The following is a 22,472-nucleotide window of genomic DNA, read 5'->3' on the forward strand; positions in this document are numbered from 1 at the left end:
AGTTTCTCCTTCTCCCAATTACTCCCAAATAAAATGCTTTTTCATACCTCCCCGGGCTTTTGGCCCCATGGAAGTTCACTGAAAAATCTCTGACATGAAACAGATTGATTCATAGGAGAAAAGGCATACAAGTTTATTTCATGTGTACACACAGAAGCCTTCAGAATGAAGACCCGACACCCCAGTGAGATACAGAATCTAATGTATCACCTTGAGATTGTAGAAAGAATGCAGGCTCAGAGCATGGCCCAAACAGGTCATGTTGGTAAATGAAGTTTTAGTGGCAAGACAGGTTATGAGTGGGAGAAAGGAAGAGGCTTGGCTAGCATAGGGGGTCTCCTTATGTAGATGAAACCTCATAAGTAGTAGCCCTTAGACAGAATAAATGATCAATGTTTCTCTTCAGATTTTAAAGGTGTCGGTCTCTCAGTTGATCTCTCCTAGGTCCTGGAAAGGCCTAGAAAGGGAAGGCCAGCTACATTAATGGAGACTCTCTATAGTTGCAAATTTCCCTCATGAAAAAATAGGTTTGCAGGACCATTTCAAAATATGTCAAACAAATATATTTTGGGTAAAATATTTTCATTTCTTTTGTGAAAGGAAAATAAATATTGGGGTCTCCAAATCACTAGGCTAAAGGGAAAAGTCAAGCTGGGAACTGCTTAGGGCAAACCTGCCTCCCATTCTATTCAAAGTCATCCCTCTGCTCACTAAGATAAATGCATATCTGATTGCCTCCTTTGGAAAGGATAATCAGAAACTCAAAAGAATGCGATCATTTGTCTCTCACCTACCTAAGACCTGGAAGCCCCCTCCGTGCTTCAGTTGTCCCACCTTATGTGAGATGTACGTCTTACATATATTGATTGATGTCGCATATCTCCCTAAAATGTATAAAACCAAGCTGTGCCCTAACCACCTTGGGCACCTTTTCAGGACATCCTGAGGCTGTGTCACAGGGTGTATCCTTAACCTTGCCAAAATAAACTTTCTAGAGTAACTGAGACTTGTCTCAGATATTCAGGGTTCACATTTTGGTAACCACAAAGCGATTATGAGTGAAGGTGCCCCTGACCTTTGACAAATCTCCTATTGGTGCTTGGTGCCAGCTTGAGCTATCTTTATGGCTCAAACCAATCAGACAATTTGCTGAGGCCTGGAAGCAGCCACTCCAGAGAATTCCTGATCCCCCAAAATTTGACTGAGATCTAAAGTTTATTTTGCTGTATGACTCCTTGTTTTGAAATTTTACTTGCTTCCAACATGAGGAAGGCAAGATTTTTCTGCTTCCATGATGATGGAAGGTATCACGCACGTCCGTGTGAAGAGACCACCAAACGGGCTTTGTGTGAGCAATAAAGCTTTTTAATCACCTGGGTGCAAGCGGGCTGAGCCCGAAAAAAGAGTCAGCAAAGGGTGACTTAAAGAAGCTGGAGAAGGTGTCAGTTTCCTTTTTGGGGAGAAACCTCTGTTTTTCTTAATGGAACCCCAAGAGTATAAACAGAAAAGATCGTCTCAGCTATTAAACTGCTTGCTTTTGTATTGTGTTACCTGATTTATTGGCTAATAATTATTGCAACAGAAGCTACTCTTCGGTTCTTTTTTTTTTTTTTTTTTTTTTGAGATGGAGTCTTGCTCTATTGCCCAGGCTGGAGTGCAGTGGCGTGATCTTAGCTCACTGCAACCTCTGCCTCCCAGGTTCAAGCGAATCTCCTGCCTCAACCTCCTTAGTAGCTGGGATTAAGGCGCATGACACCACACCCAGCTAATTTTTGTATTTTTAGTAGAGATGAGTTTCACCATGTTGGCCAGGCTGGTTTCAAACTCCTGACCTCCAGTGATCCACCTGCCTTGGCCTCCCAAAGTGCTGGGATTACAGGCATGAGCCACTGCGCCCAGCGTTGCTATTCTTGGGTTCCTAAAGAAGAGTGTAGATTAGACACTTAGAAATGTCTTTGTTTAAAAAAAATTTTTTTAAGTACACTATAAAAGCATCAAATGGTCTAGCCTTTTTGGATACCCAGGTTTGTGTATGGGCTCTCTCCAGTGCTTAGAGATCTAGTTAAAAGATAGGTGGTCCTGGCCGGGCATGATGGCTCATGCCTGTAATCCTAGCACTTTGGGAGGCCAAGGCGGGCGGATCATGAGGACAGGAGTTTGAGACCAGCCTGACCAACGTGATGAAACCCCGTCTCTACTAAAAACACAAAAATTAGCCCAGCGTGGTGGGGCGTGCCTGTAATCCCAACTACTCAGGAGACTGAGGCAGGAGAATCACTTGAACCCAGGAGAAGAAGGTTGCAGTGAGCTGAGATAGCACCACTGTACTCCAGCCTGGACAACAGTGCGAGACTTCCTTTAAAAAGAAAAAAAAGATAGGTGGCCCCTATCTAAATAAAATTGCTCTCCTCGTATAATCCTATGATAGATTTCTATAATTTTATGTTTGATTTCACATCCATCTTTAATCTCCCTCTAGCACCACTAGACTTTTTCTCTCTGTACCTTGAGATGTACATTTTGCTATCTGATTTTTCATCTAAGGGTTATTTCTTCAATATGCAGATTTAAGGCTATTTAGCTGACAACTGCCAGGGTAATGAAACAGGTTATCAAGAGTTTGCAAGTCTAAGATAGGAAAATAAAAAAGGAGGTCTTAGGAAACTATAAGAGGTACTTCTATCAATGTGTGTTTATGTTGTGTACACAATGCTTCACTACTGAAAATATATAAAATAGCCCTAATTAATTGGCTTAAAGAAAAATAAAAGCACTTAAATACTTTATCAGAAAAAAGACTAGTCAACTGCTTTTTCAAGTTTATGTGAGTTAAGTAAAATCTTTAATAAATAAGCTAGCTTTACAATTATTGGTAAAGTAACATTTTAAAATGTCTTAAGAATTGCCAGCATACATTTTTGTTTGCATTTATTGGTCAAGGAATTTCATACTTATCCCTGCCAAATACTATAAGGTATCAAAATTTGGCATAAAGGTTACAAATCTATAAACCCGACCCAAAACAGAATGATCTTTGCTTGTATAACTTTTTTTTTTTTTTTTTTTTGAGACGGAGTCTCGCTGTGTCTCCCAGGCTGGAGTGCAGTGGCCTGATCTCGGCTCACTGCAAGCTCCGCCTCCTGGGTTCACGCCATTCTCCCGCCTCAGCCTCCCAAGTAGCTGGGACTACAGGAGCCTGCCACCACGCCTGGCTAGTTTTTTGTATTTTTAGTAGAGACGGGGTTTCACCATGTTAGCCAGGATAGTCTCGATCTCCTGACCTCGTGATCCACCCGCCTCAGCCTCCCAAAGTGCTGGGATTACAGGCTTGAGCCACCGCGCCCGGCCTGTTTGTATAACTTTTAATAAATAAGACATTGATATTGGTTTCATGAAAATAGCTATATCTTGAATTATCTAGTAAAATTACCATAACTTCTAATCTTGTGGTTTTAGGCAGTCTAGTCCACAGGCAGTAAAGAGGTTGTTTTGGGAAAGGACTGTTATTGTCTTTGTTTCAAAGCTGAACTATAAACAAAGTTACTTCTAAAGTTAGTTTGGCCTACACCCAGGAAGGAACAAGAACAGCTTGGAGGTTAGAAGCAAGATGGAGTCAGTTAGGTTATACCTTTTTCATTGTCTCAGTTATAATTTTGCAGTGGTGAATTTCATAACTTTAAATGTTGACCATCACAGTTTTCATAAATAATCTAGATAAATGATTAAAATAATTAGCTAAATGTAATGGGATAAATACTTATAGACAAACTTGTCATAATTTAGAATATAAAGTTATATTCAATTAAATAATAGATATTTTATTATTTGAGTATTTTCCAATAAAAATACGTCATAGGAAAACATTCTTTCTTTCTTTTTTTTTTTTTTTGCTTTTGAGAGGGAGTCTAGCCCTTTTGCCCAGGCTGGAGTGCAGTGGCACAATCTCGGCTCACTGCAAGCTCTGCCTCTTGGGTTCATGCCATTCTCCTGCCTCAGCCTCCTGAATACCTGGGACAACAGGTGCCCACCCCAACACCCGGCTAATTTTTTGTATTTTTAGTAGAGATGGGGTTTCACCATGTAAGCCAGGATGGTCTCAATCTCCTGACCTCATGATCCACCTGCCTCGGCCTACCAAAATGCTGGGATTACAGGCTTGAGCCACCACGCCCGGCCAGTGAAAACATTCTTTCTGAGAAAAAAAGTGTTCTTTTAAAAAAGTTGAACAATTTTTCTCTAATTCAAAGCTTATTTAAAAGTTATATTGAAAGAAGGTAAAAGGAACCAGGAAATAAGAAAAAAAAGTTATAAAAATACAGAGGTATTTTCTAGTAAGAAAGCTTAAAGAAAAATAATTTTATATGAGAAAGAATCTCATATGGTAAATTTAGTCCCAGAAAAAAATGACCAGTTATTTTAAAAAGAGGGATGTTCAGGACAAACCAGAATGTCCAAGCATGTCATGAATGGTCTGTTTAAGTCACCATAAGAGGATTTATTTTTTAAAAAACTTTTATATGATCGAGTTGTCTATAATTAAAGGGAAATTATAATGGTCTTTCTAGAGATTTGGTTGGACATTTAAAAAAGTATATACTAAGGATTTGATTAGAACAATAAAATTTTCTTAAGGGACAGATTTATTCTTAATACATTATAGGAGATATTAATTTTTCTAACCCAAAGTTCAATTTTATTTCATCAAAACCATTTTTGGTTTGCTCTCCCCTTTCAAAAGGCATGAAATAGTAACACTCTCCTTCAACTCATTTTAAGCCCATATAAGCTTTTTTTCCCTCAAGTTCCATTTGTTGTGGCCTGATGCTAACAATGTTTTCTTAAAGGTCTAAAGGAAATGTTTTCCTCCAACATAATTTCTGTGCACTGCAGATGGTCTTTTCTTTCGTCTTTTGGTAACTGACCTAACAGATTTTATTTTTATCAAAATAATTCCTATGCCATTATTATTAAGTTTTGGTTTGCTTAGAAAAAAACTGAGATTAAAAACATTTTCTTAAGGTTGTTACATTCATGTATCTTTCTATATGTGCTTTTAAAGTCCTTGTGACATTGAGTCACAGGGCTTTCACTCCTGGGTCTAAAAAGGATGTCAAGTCCTGCTAAATCTTAAACACCGATGGCAATTTAAGCCCCATTTTCAGGCCCAGTAGAAGATGCCAATCAAAATAAACTGCATTCCTGAGGCACAATGCCAGACATTAAAGCTATTTAACTCCTCAAGGCCCAGGGACTATTGCAGAAGAGGTAGGTGTGTGAGATTGTAAGGGCAGATTTTTAGAGATAAAATAAGTTATGTTTCTCCATAAATTAAACATTAATGCCAAAGGCACACTGATGCAAGACCAGCATGTAGGCCCCCTGTGGCAGATTAACAAGGTTTTCTTGAAGTATTAACCTACTCCTTAATAAAGGTTATAAAGGTTATAAAAGGCTTATGGAAGTTACATCTTATGGTCAAGATTAAAATTTTATAGATTGGAAAACGAATTGGCTTCATGGTGTTTTTATTAGGACTTATTGCTTGGAAAATTAAGTCTCTTTCAAAGAATGAAGATTTTTTCTTCAAGAATGAAACCTTTCTTGAAATCCTTGAGTTATCACTTTGGTTAAATGAATGACTTGCTTTATTTTTTTGTAAAATAAGTATCACAAAAACCTATGTTGTGATACCAAGTGTTTTAAACCTCTGATACTTGACAAGCTTTCCAAAATCAAATTATAAATTATGTCTTTTTCCTACCTAATTAATACTTTAAGATATTCACTTCCTCAAAGACCAAAAATGACATATTTGGCTTATTTGGTATAAAAATTATATAGAAAGCATTGTTAAATATGAAATGGTGTTTGGTTTTCTTTGGGCTGTATTTGTATAAATATGTTATTGTTATGTGTTCCAAAATTATGGGAAACTCCTATAATTCTGATATGACTTTGTGTACATTATCTGTAATAATTATAATTGTTATGTTAAATTATTTGTGCCACAGAGGTAACACATTTCCTTGTCAATTGCATCTTTGACTATGGCTACCTTAAAACTTTTTGTCATCCATGAACAATTGTCTTGTTTTGGTCCTCTTTAGAAGGTAGTTTTATAATCAGCTATAAAACTCTGACAGGTGCTCTTGAATGCAGGTTTCTGATAACTTTGTGGATTGTGACATCAGAATAGAGGAAAACTTTCAGGACCCATCGAGAGCTGAAATGTTCATGAATATCAAGCAGAAGAGGAATTAACTACATAATACTGAACTAATAGAAGACTGAAGTAATCTTTTTGACTTTCTGCTTAAAACATTGCTGATCATTTGTTTTGTTTTTCAGAGTCAAGGAAACTTTTCTTTTGATATGCTGACAGCTTTTAATAATTAGGTATACTTCTGTGAACAAAATTTGGAGCACATTTGTTTCTCTACCCAATTTCTTCAGAATTTGGAAACTATTTGTAAGTATTCTTAACTTATGGCAATATAGTTTTTTGCATAAGTGCAATAAGAATCTGTTTTCATTTGTAACAGGACACAGTTGGAGAAACTGGTTATTTTACAAGGGCTTTGACTAAACAGGTGTGCTTTCCTTTAAAGAAACTAACTTGACTTATAGAGCCAATAAAAGCCCCTTGGGAAAACTGGACTCATACCTTGTCTAAACAGTCCTGGTACAGGGTTCCTGACCTGTAGTAAGTAAAGAATGTCACTTTCTGACAGACCCAGGAGTCCCAAGTTATCTTGGGACCTCAAGAGGAGAAGTATTCACGTATCTCATAGGTATTTGATGTCACAAATCCATGGCTAGGCTCAGCTTTAAAAAAGTCTTGCCTGAGATTCCTTCTATGAAACAAAGTTCCATCAAAGCCAATTTAAAAAGCCTATGTGAAAAATAATTATTCTTGCTGCACTTTATAGAAATAATCTGGCCAAGTGTAATAAAGCAAATTGGTCCTACCATGATTTGTCTTAAGTAAAAATGGGAAACTGGAGAGAGAAAAATTAGGTTTCCAAAACTATAGTACACTTGTTGTTAGATTCCAGTCTTGCCTAATGTTTTTCAGTTTGTATTATTTTCTACAGTTTGGACTGAATTCCAATTTTTCCTAGCCGTGAGTCTCCAAAATAATATTTTCATTTTTTTCTTCTTCACTTCCCTTTATTCCCCTGGGTTTTTCTTTTTTTTTTTTTTTTTTTGTAATTTGAAATCACTGCAAACTAAGCTGTGATTTCCTAAAGTCCTGCGAACTGAATCTAGGTAACTTAAACTTCAGAAGAAAATAACAGCAAGCTATTTACATACATAAGCCACTTTCACACCTGCCGCCTGATGTATGGACTTCAGAGTAATGTGACTTATATCAAATTTTCCATGATTGTTCCTTTGTTTGTTCTTGTTTTTCTCCCTTCCTCCGTCTATTTTCTTTTCATAGGTTATAAGACTTCTCAACCTGCTAGAAATGAGCTTTCCTAATAACTCAGGACCTACCTATCTAGGAATAAGCCATACTAGCCATGAGAGTTCAGACAAACCCTGAGACCAGAGACTCATTTTCTTCTAAAATGCTTTCTCCAAAAGATTTTTAAAAAGAAAAGTGGGGAAGTGCCCAGGAGCAATGGCTCACACCTGTAATCCTAGCACTTTGGGAGACCGAGGTGGGTGGATCATGAGGTCAAGAGATTGAGACCATCCTGGCCAACATAGTAAAACCCCATCTCTACTAAAAATACAAAAATTAGTTGGGTGTGGTGGCTGGTGCCTGTAGTCCCAGCTACTCGGGAGGCTGAGGCAGGAGAATCACTTGAACCCAGGAGGCAGAGGTTGCAGTGAGCTGAGATTGTGCCACTGAAATCCAGCCTGGCAACAGAGCGAGACACCATCTCAAAAAAAGAAAGAAAGAGAGAAAGAGAGAAAGAGAGAGAGAGAAAAAAAGAAAGAGAAAGAAAGAAAGAAAGAAAGTGTTATGCCCAGACCGTTTATTCCCCGAAGAAGACCACCAGAGTCCAGAGTCAAAGCTAAGCAGCAAGGATCTTTATTACAGGTTCGAACCTGGAGCTCTCACTTGCTCGTGAAACGAGACGGGCAGGAGAGCTCCCCTACTGAGCTCCGAACAATGTTATATAGTCTAAGGAAAGTAGGCATAGAATCATTATACAAATTAGAGGTATGATTGGCTGGAGTTTGAACAAAGCGATTTGGCAAACTATGATTGGTTCCCGCCATTTCTGATATTTCAGTACAACCCTTGAGGCAGAAGAGCAGTTTTACACAAAGGCAGTTAATTATATTGCATCAGGTTGCACGACCAGTTTATGGCTATCTTGCTTAAACACACCTTGTGACCTGGCTATCTTACTTAAACATTCCTTGTGACCTGGCCTCAGAAAGAGAAACATGTACTTACAGAACTTACAAAACCTCTGGTACGTGCAAAGATTAGAGAGCAGAACAAGGGTGTAGCGGGTGGGGGGCGGGTACACATCTATCTTTGTGTCCTTTCATTTCTCCCTTCTCATAAGTAACTGGATGTCCAATCTTGGATTTCCAGAGTCTTATAATATAGCCTCACTTTCTGGGTGCAGGAGAGGCTGGTGATGGCTACGGAGGACCTTTAGTTGGATGGTATCAAACCTTTCTCTGACAAATTGTAAAATTTTATTTACCACACAGGGGCCTATAGTGAATAGAAGTAGTAAAGACATTAGGGGGCCTAAAAGGGGTGCCAGAAGGGAAAACATTGAAGAGCTCCACCAATTGTTAGCGGCTGTAGTGAATTGTTGCTTTTTCATTTCTAAGCTTAGTTCGTGTAGGCGTTGGACTCTTTCCTCAACTAACCCTGACTCATTTATATAGAAACAGCATTCTTCTTTGAGGAACATACAGGTACCTCCTTTCTCAGCCGTGAGTAAGTCTAAGGCTCTGCGGTTTTGAAGGGTGACCTGTGCTAGGGAGGTGAGCTGCCGCTGAAGGGAGGCTAGGGAATAGGCGGAGTCTTCCATAGCAACAGAGAATTGTTGTAACAGCTTGTCGTTTTCTATCATGGAGTGTTGTAGGGCCCCTCCTGCTAACCCCGCTGCGACGACAGAGGTGGTTAAGGATATTCCGGCAATTAGTGGTAGAAAAACTGCTCGTCTATGTCGCGCAGTTTTAGTTGGGGCGGTCCCTGCCCAGCCTATGAACTCTGCCGGGGTTAGCAGTGTCAGTCGGGGAACTAGGGTAACAGGGATACACAACTGTCCGTCAGAGATGCTTTTGGACAGAGTTTTTAACAGAGTCATATTACACCAGAAGAACACACCAGGGGGAGCATATATGGGACTATTAGGGTATGTAGCCGATTGGTTGCAGAGGCTGTTGCTAAATGCCAAATAACAATAGGGGTATTTCTCTTGGTATGGGTCACGGTACAGGGCTACATCGGGTATCGTGACTATCGATGAGTTAAAACCTGTATAGTTTGTGGGAGGGGAGGATAGAGGAACAGCCGTTAATGGTGGTCTTCCTAGGGTTGCACACATAAAGCAAGAGGACAGGTCGCCTAAACCAGTGAGGTTGGCGAATGCTAGCCCTTCCCGTAATAGAGTTAGCCAGGAGAAGGGCTGCAAGTCTTGTGATAACTTGGTTTCTTGCCTGTGGATTTGTGTGTGGATTAAGGGTTGAATCTGGACTAGACTTCTCCACAGATATAAATGGCTACTGGGCCAGGTGCTAGTTGATGAGTAATATACTCCCCCATGTTGTGGGGTTGTCCACCGAGAGTCCCATGGGTCTCTAATTATCCAAGTGTAAGTGACGGGAGACTCAGTTTTGTAAAAATACCACCCTTGTCGTTCTCTCCAGTATCGGACAGAGTGCGTCTTACAGTAGCTATATGGGCAACCTGCACTCTGGTGCCACCAATAATTTTTACAATTATATTCAGTTTGATCATATTCAAAACAGATCATGGGTGTTGCTGGTTGGGCAATCTGGAACCTAGTGAAATTGAGGTAAACTATAGTATTACACCCTGAGGGGGGGCAGTCTGCGCTAGCTAGCAGTTTACCCGCTTGGGGGGTTTCCCCGGGGTGAGTTTTGTTTTCATAGAGCCAGAACCTCCAGACATAGGGATTAGACGGCGCAGCAGTGAGGAGAGTCAGATGCATAAGGCATAAAAGCATAGGAAAGCTAGACATGGTTACGGCTATGGGGATGACGGCGCAGGGTTAGCTTTAAGGGATTGTTCTTAGCTTTGTCTACAGTCCATGTAACCGGTGCTCCAGACGGCCCGAGAAGGTCGGATGTTGGGTCCACTGGTTTGACGTGTGTGTAGTGGATCCACGAAGCGATGCCTTCTACTTTGAGAGCGGTGGGAGTAGTCAGGAGTACTTGCAGTGGTCCTTTCCACCTGGGTTGAAGAGTTTCTTGCCGGTGGCGCTTGACTAGGACCCAGTCTCCCGGCTGGAACGGATGAGGCGTCGGCGGAGGTCCTGCCTCGTACAGTTCTCGTAGTCTGGGCCAAATTTCCTGGTGAATTTTCTGTAAGGCTTGTAAGGAGAACAGGAGCTCAGAGACATTTTCAGTTTCAGGTTTGAGTAAGTCATCTTTTAGACTGGGGACCAGGGGTGGGGGTCTGCCATACATGATTTCATATGGTGTGAGGCCTAGTCTGTAAGGTGTATTTCGGGCCCGGAACAGAGCGTAGGGGAGAAGTACTACCCAATTAGCGCCAGTCTCCATGGTCAATTTAGTTAAGGTCTCCTTCAGAGTCCGATTCATCCTTTCTACCTGTCCTGAGCTTTGGGGCCTATAAGCACAATGTAATTTCCAATTTGCCCCCAGAATGGAAGCCAAATCCTGACTTACCTTAGCAACAAAGGCTGGTCCATTGTCTGACCCTATTTGGACGGGAAAGCCATACCTGGGGAGGATTTCTTCCAAAATTTTCTTTGCTACAACCTGAGCAGTTTCTCTCTTAGTTGGGAACGCTTCTGTCCATCCTGAAAAAGTATCTCAGTCTCTGACGTTACAGCCGCTCCTGCATACCGCTGGCCTTGGTGGACATAGCTGCTGCCATCAGTGAACCAGGTGAGTTCTGTGTCGGGGAGCAGACGATCTTGCAGGTCCTCCCGCACCCCATGCACCTGAGCCAGTATCTCAGTGCACTCATGGGACGGGGCGTCCAAGTCTGGATTTGGCAGCAGTGAAGCAGGGTTTAAAGAGGTTGGGGGCAGAAAAGTTATTCTGAGGGGGTTTAACAGCAGTCCTTGATAGTGGGTGAGCCGGGCGTTACTCATCCATCGGTCCGGCGGCTGCCGGAGGACGCCTTCAATGGCATGCGGGGTTATAACGCGCAACTCTTGCCCCATGATAAGTTTATCAGCGTCTCGGACCATTAGGGCGGTCGCCGCGATTATCCGGAGGCAGGGTGGCCAGCCAGCAGCCACTGAATCTAATTTTTTTGACAAATAGGCAACTGGCCTCTGCCAGGGGCCTAGGTACTGTGTTAACACGGCTTTTGCAACACCCTTACTTTCATCCACGTATAAGTGGAAGGGTTTGGAGACATCAGGGAGCCCCAGCGCGGGGGCTGATAACAAGGCAGTTTTGATTTGCTGAAAGGCCAGCTCAGCCTCTTCCGTCCAATTGAAGGGCTGCCGTTCCTTTGTTGCCTGGTATAGGGGCTTGGCTAACTCAGCAAATCCGGGTATCCATAACCTACAGAACCCTGCCAACCCCAGGAATTCTCTCACTTGCCGTGTTGACTGGGGTCTAGGGATGCGTAGGACTGTTTCCTTTCGGGCTTTGGTTAGCCAGCGTTGCCCCCCTTTTAATAGGTACCCCAGATAAGTTACCTCCGACTTGCAGATCTGAGCCTTTGTTGCTGAGGCTCGGTAGCCTAGCTCCCCCAGAGTCTTCAGGAGGTCCTCAGTCCCTCGAACACAAGTTTCCGGGGACCTGGCCGCTATTAAGAGATCATCAACATATTGCAAAAGAGTTATTTCAGGGTGTTGCCGCCGGTACTCACCCAGATCTTCATGAAGGGCTTCATCGAACAGAGTTGGCGAGTTCTTGAACCCTTGTGGCAGTCTGGTCCATGTTAGCTGACCGTTGATGCCCCTCTCAGGATCCGTCCATTGAAATGCAAAGAGTTCTTGACTTTTGGGAGCCAGAGGAAGGCTGAAGAAAGCGTCTTTTAGATCAAGAACGGTATACCACTGTTTTTTGGGATGTAAGGCACTCAGAAGGGTGTATGGATTGGGCACAGTGGGATGTATGTCCATGACCCTTTTATTAACTTCTCTTAAATCCTGTACTGGCCTGTAGTCCGTACTGTTGGGTTTACGAACAGGTAACAGTGGAGTATTCCAGGATGAGTGGCAAGCCCGTAGGACTCCCTGGTCTAGGAGTCGGCGGATATGGGGCGTAATTCCTTCTCTTGCCTCCAGGGGCATAGGATATTGCCGAACCCGAACGGGGTCCGTCCCTGGCTTAACTTCCACAAATATGGCAGGTCGGTGTTTAGCTAGCCCCAAGCCCCCAGTTTCTGCCCACGCTTCAGGGAAACGCTGGAGCCAAGAGTCAATTCCCTGATCGGGGGGCTTTTGCTCTTGATGGAGTCGGTACTCATCTTCTAAGGTGACAGTCAGGATAGATATTGGCCTGTTTTGGGAATCAGTTATCTTGGGCCCTTCTGGCTCAAAGTGGATTTGGGCCCCCATCTTTGTCAGCAAGTCCCTCCCTAGTAGAGGGCAGGGGCTCTCTGGGATGACTAGGAAGGAATGGGAGACTTTTCCCCTTCCTAAGTCTACAGTCCTCTGGGTTGTCCAGGGGTATTTTTTGATGCCTGTGGCCCCGTGCACCCAGGATGTTTTCTTAGACATTTTTCCAATTGGTTTGGTTAGGACTGAGCGTTCCGCCCCAGTATCGACCAAGAAGCGAACTGGGGACCCCTCCACTTGCAAAGTTACCCTGGGTTCGGGGAGGGGGTCCGAACCCCGTCCTCCCTAGTCAGAGTCCTGGGTAACGAGTACGGAGGTAGGGTTAGCTGGTCTCCGTTTCTTTGGGCAGTCTTTAATCCAGTGGCCACGTTCCTTGCAATAAGCACACTGATCTTTTTCTAATCCTTGCCTAGGGCCTTGCTTTTTCTGCTTTCTGTTTTGGCCATTTCCTGCCTGGGGGAAAGCTGCTACTAAGACTTTGGTCATTTCTTTGGTTGCCTTGAACTGTTTTTCTTCTGGAGTATCCCTATTATTATAAACTCGCTGGGCCATCTGAAGGAGGTCCTGAATCTGCTTTCCCTCTAAACCTTCTAATTTCTGGAGTTTTCTTTTAATATCTGGTGTTGCCTGGTTTACAAAGGACATTACTACCACTGCCTGATTTTCCGGTGCTTCCGGGTCCATAGGGGTAAACTGCCTGAAGGCTTCCATTAATCTCTCTAAATACACAGCGGGGCTTTCTGTCTTACCTTGTAACACAGAATATACTTTAGCCAAATTGGTGGGCTTGCGAGCTGCAGCCCGGAGACCCGCCATTAGAGTCTGGCGATAAATGAGCAGTCGTCCCCTACCTTCTGCCGTGTTGTAGTCCCATCTGGGCCGGGTCAAAGGGAAAGCCGCATTAATGAGGTCAGGATTTGCAGTTGGCTGGCCGTCATCTCCTGGAACCAGTTTTCTGGCCTCAACTTGGATTCTTTCCCGCTCCTCCGTTGTGAACAGGATTCGGAGGAGCTGTTGACAGTCATCCCAGGTCGGCTGGTGAGTAAACATGACACTGTCTAACAACGAGGTTAGATCTTTGGGATTATCTGAGAACCGAGCATTTTGGGACTTCCAATTGTATAAATCACTGGTGGAAAAAGGCCAATACATGAGACGGGAGAGCCCGGTATCATCGAGCGATCCTATTTCTCTGAGAGGCAGGGCTACAGTGGAGTCAGGGAGTCGGGAAGCTTGGTCCCGCTGTACGCGGCCTCGTGTTCGGCCGGCCGGCCCCCCCAGGTTACTTTCACTCTCGGCTGCTTCCGCTTCTCGGTTTCCCTCTACGGAAGCACCACCCTGGGGGACTGGGTCCTGCGGGATAAGGTGCTGATATGGTGGGGGAAATGTGGGTTCTAACGTTAGGGGGTCCTGGCTGTCCGGCAGCACAGGGGCCGAGGGAGCAGAGGGAGTCTTTTGTCTTGTAGGTCGCGTTACTAGGACTTTGCAGGGCTCAAGGATGAATGGAGTTATCCAGGGTGGTGGGTTTTCCACAAGATCCTGCCACACTAGAATATAAGGAATTTGATCAGGATGTCCTGACTGCCCTGGCAGGAAAATCTTAGTTTTTACCTTAGTAATAATAGAGAGACAGAAAGTTCCTTCAGAGGGCCACCCTACGCCGAAAGAGGGCCACTCCGAACGGCAGAAAGTAACTAGCTTTCCCTTCTTTAGTTCTACGCTTAAGTTACGCCCCCGAGCCTTCACATCCTTAAAATTGGTAACAAGGAGTGAGAGCGGCGTGCTCTGGTTGTTGCCCATCTTTGGACTGCTCCTACAAAGAGAAGGGGGGACGAAAATGAGTGTGAAGCAGAGGGGAGTATCCGACAGGTCCGGTCCTGGAGGGGGAAGAAAAGGTTTTATGTTTCGTTTTGGGCTTACACTTAACACTTAACAATAACGGACAGACAGTAATAACGATGAGCATTCGCGAGCGCGTGTCGGACTTCCGACCTGAGTCAGACGGGGCAACCAAGGATGGAGGCCCCCAGATGGGCACTGGGGAACGTCTCCCACCAGTCCCGAGTGGCTGTCTTCTAGCGCGTCCGCCAAGACCGTGCCACTTACAGAACAGACCAATACAGATTACAGATTACGGATTTCGCGAAATTTCAGGGAGACAGACAGAGACAAAGACAGAGACAGTGACAAAGCCGGCTTACCTACAGATTAAGATCCGTTGACTTGGGGGTCTGGTGGGCTTGGGGGAAATCCCGGACGAGCCCCCATTTGTTATGCCCAGACCATTTATTCCCCGAAGAAGACCACCAGAGTCCAGAGTCAAAGCTAAGCAGCAAGGATCTTTATTACAGGTTCGAACCTGGAGCTCTCACTTGCTCGTGAAACGAGACGGGCAGGAGAGCTCCCCTACTGAGCTCCGAACAATGTTATATAGTCTAAGGAAAGTAGGCATAGAATCATTATACAAATTAGAGGTATGATTGGCTGGAGTTTGAACAAAGCGATTTGGCAAACTATGATTGGTTCCCGCCATTTCTGATATTTCAGTACAACCCTTGAGGCAGAAGAGCAGTTTTACACAAAGGCAGTTAATTATATTGCATCAGGTTGCACGACCAGTTTATGGCTATCTTGCTTAAACACACCTTGTGACCTGGCTATCTTACTTAAACATTCCTTGTGACCTGGCCTCAGAAAGAGAAACATGTACTTACAGAACTTACAAAACCTCTGGTACGTGCAAAGATTAGAGAGCAGAACAAGGGTGTAGCGGGTGGGGGGCGGGTACACATCTATCTTTGTGTCCTTTCAAAAGAAAGAAAGAAAGAAAGAAAGAAAGAAAGAAAGAAAGAAAGAAAGAAAGAAAGAAAGAAAGAAAGAAAGAAAGAAAGAAAGAAAGAAAGAAAGAAAGAAAGAAAAAGGGGGAAGTGTAAAATGAAAATAAATCTTGAGATCCCCAAATCACTAAGCTAAAAAGGAAAAGTCAAGCTGGGAACTGCTTAGGGAAAACGTGCCTCCCATTCTATTCAAAGTCATCCCTCTGCTCATTGAGATAAATGCATATCTAATTGCCTCCTTTGGAAAGGATAATCAGAAACTCAAAAGAATGAAACCATTTGTCTCTCACCTACCTATGACCTGGAAGCTCCCTTCCTGCTTGAATTGTCCCACCTTACTGGACAGAACCAATGTATATCTTATGTATATATTGGTTGAGGTCTGATGTCTCCCTAAAATGTGTAAAACCAAGCTGTGCCCCAACCACTTTGGGCACATGTTGTCAGGACTTCCTGAGGCTGTGTCACAGGCTTGTGTCCTCAACCTTGGCAAAATAAACTTTCTAGAATAACTGAGACCTGTCTCAGATATTCAGTGTTCACACCTTCATCACTCTCTGTAGAGTCTGACTTTCTGGCTTCTAAATCCCATTATCCTAATGATTGAGATGCTAATCTCAGTTGATGAATATCTTTTTTTTTCTTTTCCCCCGCCCCCATGCCATCTTGTCTAGGAATGATAAATATTTTGAATGGCAGCTGCATACAAGGACCCTTCCATTTAAGTGATTTAAGTCCTACTGGTTGCCTGTCTGGAGTTCTAGTAATCAAGGATCCTGGATTCAGTAAAATATTTGGCTGGGGATATTTCCATACTCTTTTTTCCCTTCCCACTTACTCACCTTCTTTCTCCCATGTACACCCATGTCCCAAATTCAGTCTTAAGTACCTATCCTCCTTCCTTGTTTCCATGTTCTGACTTGTAGTCTTAACTGTGAATCTGCTTATGTTTTTATAATCTTCTCCAGTTTTCAATGATTGTCCCCATCAAAAACCACTAATTAATGATAGATGCTATAAAACTTACTAGAGCAGGAGAAAACATCAGGATATGGGCCAGGCACAGTGGCCCACACCTGTAACTGCAGCACTTTGGGAGGCCAAGGCAGGCGGATCATGAGGTCAGGAGTTCAAGCCAGCCTGGCCAAGATGGTGAAACCCCATCTCTACTAAAAACACAAAAATTAGCCAGGTGTGGTGGCAGGTGCCTATAATCCCAGCTACTCGGGAGGCTGAGGCAGAGAATCCCTTGAACCCAGGAGGTGGAGATTTCAGTGAGCCAAGATCATGCCACTGCACTCCAGCCTGGGCGACAGAGCATGTATCCATCGTAATTAATTAATTAAAAATAAAAAATCAGAATGTGGATAGTCCCAGATTTGCACATGCAGGTACTAGAGGAGCTACAGCTGGTTAAAAAACAATATAGGCCAGGTACATTGGCCCACGCCTGTAATCCCAGCACTTTGGGAGGCTGAGGTGGGCAGATCACCTGAAGTCAGGAGTTTAAGACCAGCCTGATCAACATGGAGAAACCCCATCTCTACTAAAAGTACAAAATCATCTGGGCGTGGTGGCGCATGCCTGTAATCCAGTTACTCGGGAGGCTAAGACAGGAGAATTGCTAGAACCTGGGAGGCGGAGGTTGTGGTGAGCCAAGATTGCACCATTGCACTCCAGCCTGGGCAACAAGAACAAAAATCCATCTCAATAAATAAATAAATAAATAAATAATATCTGCTGAAGTTATGGCCAAAGATAATGATGATGGCAGCTAACATTTATTAGGCATTTACTCAAAAATAATTTTTAACACTTAAACCAAATCTTAGTATTTACTAAGTGCTTACCATATTCCAAGCAAAACCACACTATAAACTGGGCATTTAATTGTAATATTCATTTTTCAGATGAGGTAACTAAGGCACAGAGAGTCTAAGTATCTTGCTCATGGTCACACAGCTAGCGAATTGGTAGTAGAGCGGAAGTAGGACTAGGTCTGCCTGACACAAGGCCTTGTCTGTTAACCACCCTGCAATTCAGTAATTGCCTCACTGCCCCCTGTTGGGTTTTGCCTAAAAAAACAACTTTTTTTTTTTGAACACTTATGCCAAATAAATTCTGAATATTTGAAAACCGACATTATCTTTTGCTTCATAAGTATGCAAACCCCTAGGGTCAGTAAGGATTCTCAATCAGGAAAAAGTCAATACATATAAAAATATACACAGCAATACATATGTCAGAGGCATTTGAACCAGAGCAACTTAATCTTGAATACAGGCTGGGTTTAATAAGGCTGAGACCTACTGGACTGCATTCCCAGACGGTTAGGCATTCTAAGTCACAGAATGAAATAGGAGATCATCACAAGATACAGATCATAAAGACCTTGCTGATGAAATAGATCATGGTAAAGAAGCTGACCAAAACCCACCAAAACCAAGATGGTGACAAAAGTGACCTCTGATTGTCCTCACTGCTACACTCCCACCAGTGCCATGACAGTTTACAAATGTCATGGCAACATCAGGAAGTTGCCCTATATGGTCTAAAAGGGGAGGCATGAATAATCCACCCCTTGTTTAGCATATAATCAAGAAATACCCATAAAAATGGGCAACCAGTAGCCCTCGGGGCTGCTCTGTTTGTGGAGCAGCCATTCTTTAATCCTTTATTTTCTTAATAAACTTGCTTTCACTTTATCATATGGATTTGCCTCGAATTCTTTCTTGTGTGAGATCCAAGAACCCTCTCTTGGGGTCTGGATCGGGACCCCTTTCCGGTAACGTATACAGAAAAAGTGAAACAGAAGTATGTATTTAACTAAGAAAATTTCTGATAAGCACTATTTCTTTTACTATTATTTAGTAATAAATTCATATTAATAATCAATTATTTATTTTAAATATTAAATTTATTTGTATGTCAGATATGTCAACAAAAAGTGTCAAACTCTATAAAATATTTGAAGATATTTATTCTGAGTAAAATGTGAGTGACCAACGGCCCGTGACATGGCCCCAGGAGATCCTGACAACATGTGCCTAAAGTGGTCAGGTTGCAGTGTGGTTTTTATACATCTTAGTGAGATGGTTTGAGCTCAAGAGATCCATCCACCTCGGTTTCTCCAAGTGCTGGGATGACACGCGTGCCCCACTGCGCCTGGCCTCAGGTTTGCTTTATGCCCTTGGCCAAGAGAAGGGGTCCATTCAGTTGGTTAGCGGGCTTAGAAATTTATTTTTGATTTATAGATATTTTATTTTTCTGGCAATTAACATCTGTTTAAACTGAGGTTTCTAATTGCTATCCTGGTAGGCTTACTTTTGAGGAAGAAGGTCAGAATGAAGTTCTGGTATATTCCTATTTTCTATTTTTCTGTTCATTCATTCCCTCGCATTACCCCCTCATTTGAGAGTAATTTCAAAATTAATCAAAATTTATCTAAATTCTATGATGAAGTAGCTATTGACGAAAAGAGTCAAACTCTGCAAAATGTTTTTTGGGATTTATTCTGAGCCAAATATGAGTGACCATGGCCTGTAACACAGCCCTCAAGAGCTCCTGAGAACATGTGCCCAAGGTGGTTGGGGTACAGTTTGGTTTTATATATTTTAGGGAGGCATGAGACATTAATCAAATACATTTATGAAATACATTGATTTGGTTCATAAAGGCAGGACAACTCAAAGCTGGGAGGGCAGTGCTTCCAGTCTATAGGTAAATTTAAACATTTTCTTGTTGACGATTGGTTAAGTTTGTCAAAGACCTGGGATGATAGAAGGGAAATGTTCAGGTTAAGATAAAAGATTGTAGAGACCAACGTTCTTTTGAAGTCTTGTAGTGGTTGCCCTTAGAGACAATAGATGACAAATGTTTAGTATTCAGATCTTTAAAAGGTGCAAGACTTTTAGTTAATCTCTTGAGGATTGGTAGGGTTTGGAAGAAAAAGATCTAGCTATGTTAATAGAGATTCTTTACAGATGCAGATTTTCCCCCACAAAGGATGGCTTTGCAGGGCCATTTCAAGATATGGCAGAGAAACATGTTTTGGCGTAAAATATTTTGATTTTCTTCCTTGTTATGCCCAAGTCAGAGTGGAAAGTAAGTCACAATATACATGGTTAAATAAAGCCCATCTCATGAGAATTGATGGTTTGTAGGGCATGATGCCCCCAGACCCCTTAGAGAGGAATTTGGGCAAGATTTGAAAAATCAGAGCTCAGTCCTAGTGGCAATGGAAAAAAGTGCAGTTTCCAGGTCTGAAAATCTGATACCGACCTTCTGGCCTGTGGTAGCACATCCAATCTAAGGCAAGCTCCCTCCGTGATTTATCCATATAATTTAAGGATTCCTGGGAATTGCCATTACTGAGAAGTTAGGAGTTTCTGTTATTTTTTTCTATCTAAAAAATTCCATGGTGGAGTATTTATCAGGAAGAGATTTTCACTAAAGAATAACACTCAGTTTTAGATGATTTAGATTTAGATTTTAGATGATGTCATTTGTTTAGTAACATGAATCAGCACAAGAATCAGTCTGGACATTGTACAGAGAATAAGAAAATGAGCTGTTTTCCCCATATAGGAACATCATGCCAACAGGACCACAATCTTTTCATGGCTGATACCCGATGGTTGAGCAAAGTGTCTAAAGGCATAGCCTGATTATTTCTAAATTAATATGTAATTTATATTATTTTATGTTTCAAGGACTGTGATGGATTTTTTTTCAAGTTGTTTTTGATTGATCTATCATTTGAGAAGGACAATTTTAAACACTTCTGGGCTTCTGGCCAACATTTTGACAAGCTGACAACAATTCCAACTTGACTTTGGCATTAGTTTCTAAGCAAGACTTTCCTCACTCTAACTCTAAATGCACTCTACGTCTCTCACTGCCCTCTGTTGGCTGGAACAAAAGGTGCTGGCTCGGGTGGAATTGCTTTATCGGTAACTTAAGATCTGTTTCTAGTGGTAAATGTGCAAGACACTTCGCTCATCAGAGGTTACCCTCCAGAATAGTTTGACCTTAAGTATCTTAAATTTAATCTACATTTTAGCAGATATAAGAATAATTGGCATCCATTATATATAATGGTATGGTGGTGTGTGAAGACTATGGACTTTGCAGACAGACATTCTGTTACTGTACGATCTTGGGCAAGTGATAAAGCATCCCTAACTCTTCCCTTACTCAGCTTACCTAGGTCATTGCAGAAAGGAATGAAACAGTGTTTGCAAAGTACCTCACATAGTTTCTAGGAGAGATGTAGTGCTTAATAATTTTAATCTTTCTTTCTACCCTCACTCATGCTCCCTCATGCACCCACACAAATATTTCTAGGTGTATTAACCCATTTTGCATTGCTATAAAGGAATACTTTGAGGCTGGGTAATTCATAAGGAAAAGTGGTTTATTTGGCTCATGGTTCTGCAGGCTGTACAAGCATGCCACCAGCATCTGGCAGGCTTCTGATGAAGCTTCATGAAGCTTTCACTCGCAGCAGAAGGCAGGGGGAACCAGTGTGTCACATGGAAAGAGAAGGAGCAAGAGCAAGAGAAATGGTACCAGATTCTTCTCAACAACCAGATCTCGCATGAACTAATAGAGTAAGAACTTGCTCATTGCCAGGGAAAGGGTACCAAGCCATTCATGAGGGATCCACCCCTATGACCCAAACACCTCCCAGTAGGCCTCACCTCCAACACTGGGGATCACATTTCAACATGAGACTTGAAGGGGACAAATATCCAAACTATGCCACTAGGGAGGAGTCCATAGCAAAACACCTGCAGATGCATTATTTCATCTCATGACAATCTCCCATTCTGGCAAATGAGTAGTAGAAGGCACACTCCACACAACATTGATTCAAAATTTTGTTTGCTCACATCACACTAGTTCTCCTTCATAGAACTATAAACGGTGATCTCCTTCTACCACCACCATTATTTCTTCCACCTAACACTCTTTTTCATTTTCCTAGGTGCAAAGAACTGAATGTGTTGCAGTCCGTTGAATTAACCCGAAATCGTATGTTGAAATTCTCACTTTTGATGGGATGGTATGAGATGATGGGGCCCTTGGGAAGCATTTAGAATGAAGCCCTCATGAATGGGATTAGTAATCTTCTAAAATGGACCCAAGAGAGCTCTCTCATCTTCTTTCTGCCATGTGAAGACACAAAGAGAAGGTGACCATCTAGGAACCAGGAAGCAGGCCCTCACCAAACACAAAGAAAGTCTTCTGGCACCTTGATCTTGAACTTCTCAGTTTCCAAAGCAGTGAGAAACTGGGTTGTTCAAACCACCCAGTTCGCAGTATTCTATTGTGGTGGGCCAAATGGACTAAGACAGTAGAATTAAAAAAAAAAAAATCTTTGTTAACTGCTCATTTTTCATAGTTGGATGCCATTAAATATTGTTTAACATGGATAAAATTAGAAATAGAGGAGATTGGCTGGGCGCGGTGACTCACGCCTGTAATCCCAGCACTTTGGGAGGCCAAGGTGGGTGGATCATGAGGTCAGGAGTTCGAGACCAGCCTGGCCAATATGGTGAAACCCCATATCTAGTAAAAATACAAAAATTAGCCAGGTGTGGTGGCAGGCAGCTGTAGTTCCAGCTACTCAGGAGGCTGAGGCAGAAGAATTGCTTGAACCCGGGAGGCAGAGGTTGCAGTGAGCTGAGAGTGCGCCACTGAACTCCAGCCTGGGCAACAAAGTGAGACTCAGTCTAAAAAAATAAATAAAAAGAAAAATAAAGAAATGGAGATCATGTAGCGGTAACAATTAGGGAAATAAAATATGAAGACAGAAATAGTCAAAAATGGTTACCCAATGGGAGTGGTACTTGAAATGGGTAAAGAGGAAGACGGGGGACTTTTACTTTGATTTTAGACTTTTTGGTATTAATTTTTT

At 42.4% G+C, this 22,472-nt stretch overlaps 1 protein-coding gene across 5 annotated transcripts; it reads right to left on the reverse strand.

Annotated features, from left to right (window-relative positions):
• Positions 1 to 8,021: 8,021 nt before the first annotated feature.
• On the reverse strand, positions 8,022 to 15,131 carry LOC135966268 (uncharacterized). Of its 5 annotated transcripts, none has more exons than XM_074007383.1 (3): positions 13,565 to 15,131; positions 11,847 to 11,956; positions 10,673 to 11,003 (listed from the first exon to the last, which is right to left on the reverse strand). In XM_074007383.1, exons 1-3 carry the CDS (start codon positions 14,511 to 14,513, stop codon positions 10,944 to 10,946), a joined length of 1,119 nt encoding a protein of 372 aa, XP_073863484.1. In that variant the 5' UTR covers positions 14,514 to 15,131; the 3' UTR covers positions 10,673 to 10,943. The 5 variants fall into 5 exon arrangements, with proteins under 5 accessions (XP_073863481.1, XP_073863484.1, XP_073863483.1 ...); XM_074007382.1 differs by having other exon boundaries at positions 10,673 to 11,086; XM_074007381.1 differs by having other exon boundaries at positions 10,673 to 11,179.
• Between the last annotated feature and the right edge of the window lie 7,341 nt (positions 15,132 to 22,472).

Source organism: Macaca fascicularis, chromosome 11 (assembly GCF_037993035.2).
Source record: "Macaca fascicularis isolate 582-1 chromosome 11, T2T-MFA8v1.1".
NCBI classification, from domain to species: Eukaryota; Metazoa; Chordata; class Mammalia; order Primates; family Cercopithecidae; genus Macaca; species Macaca fascicularis.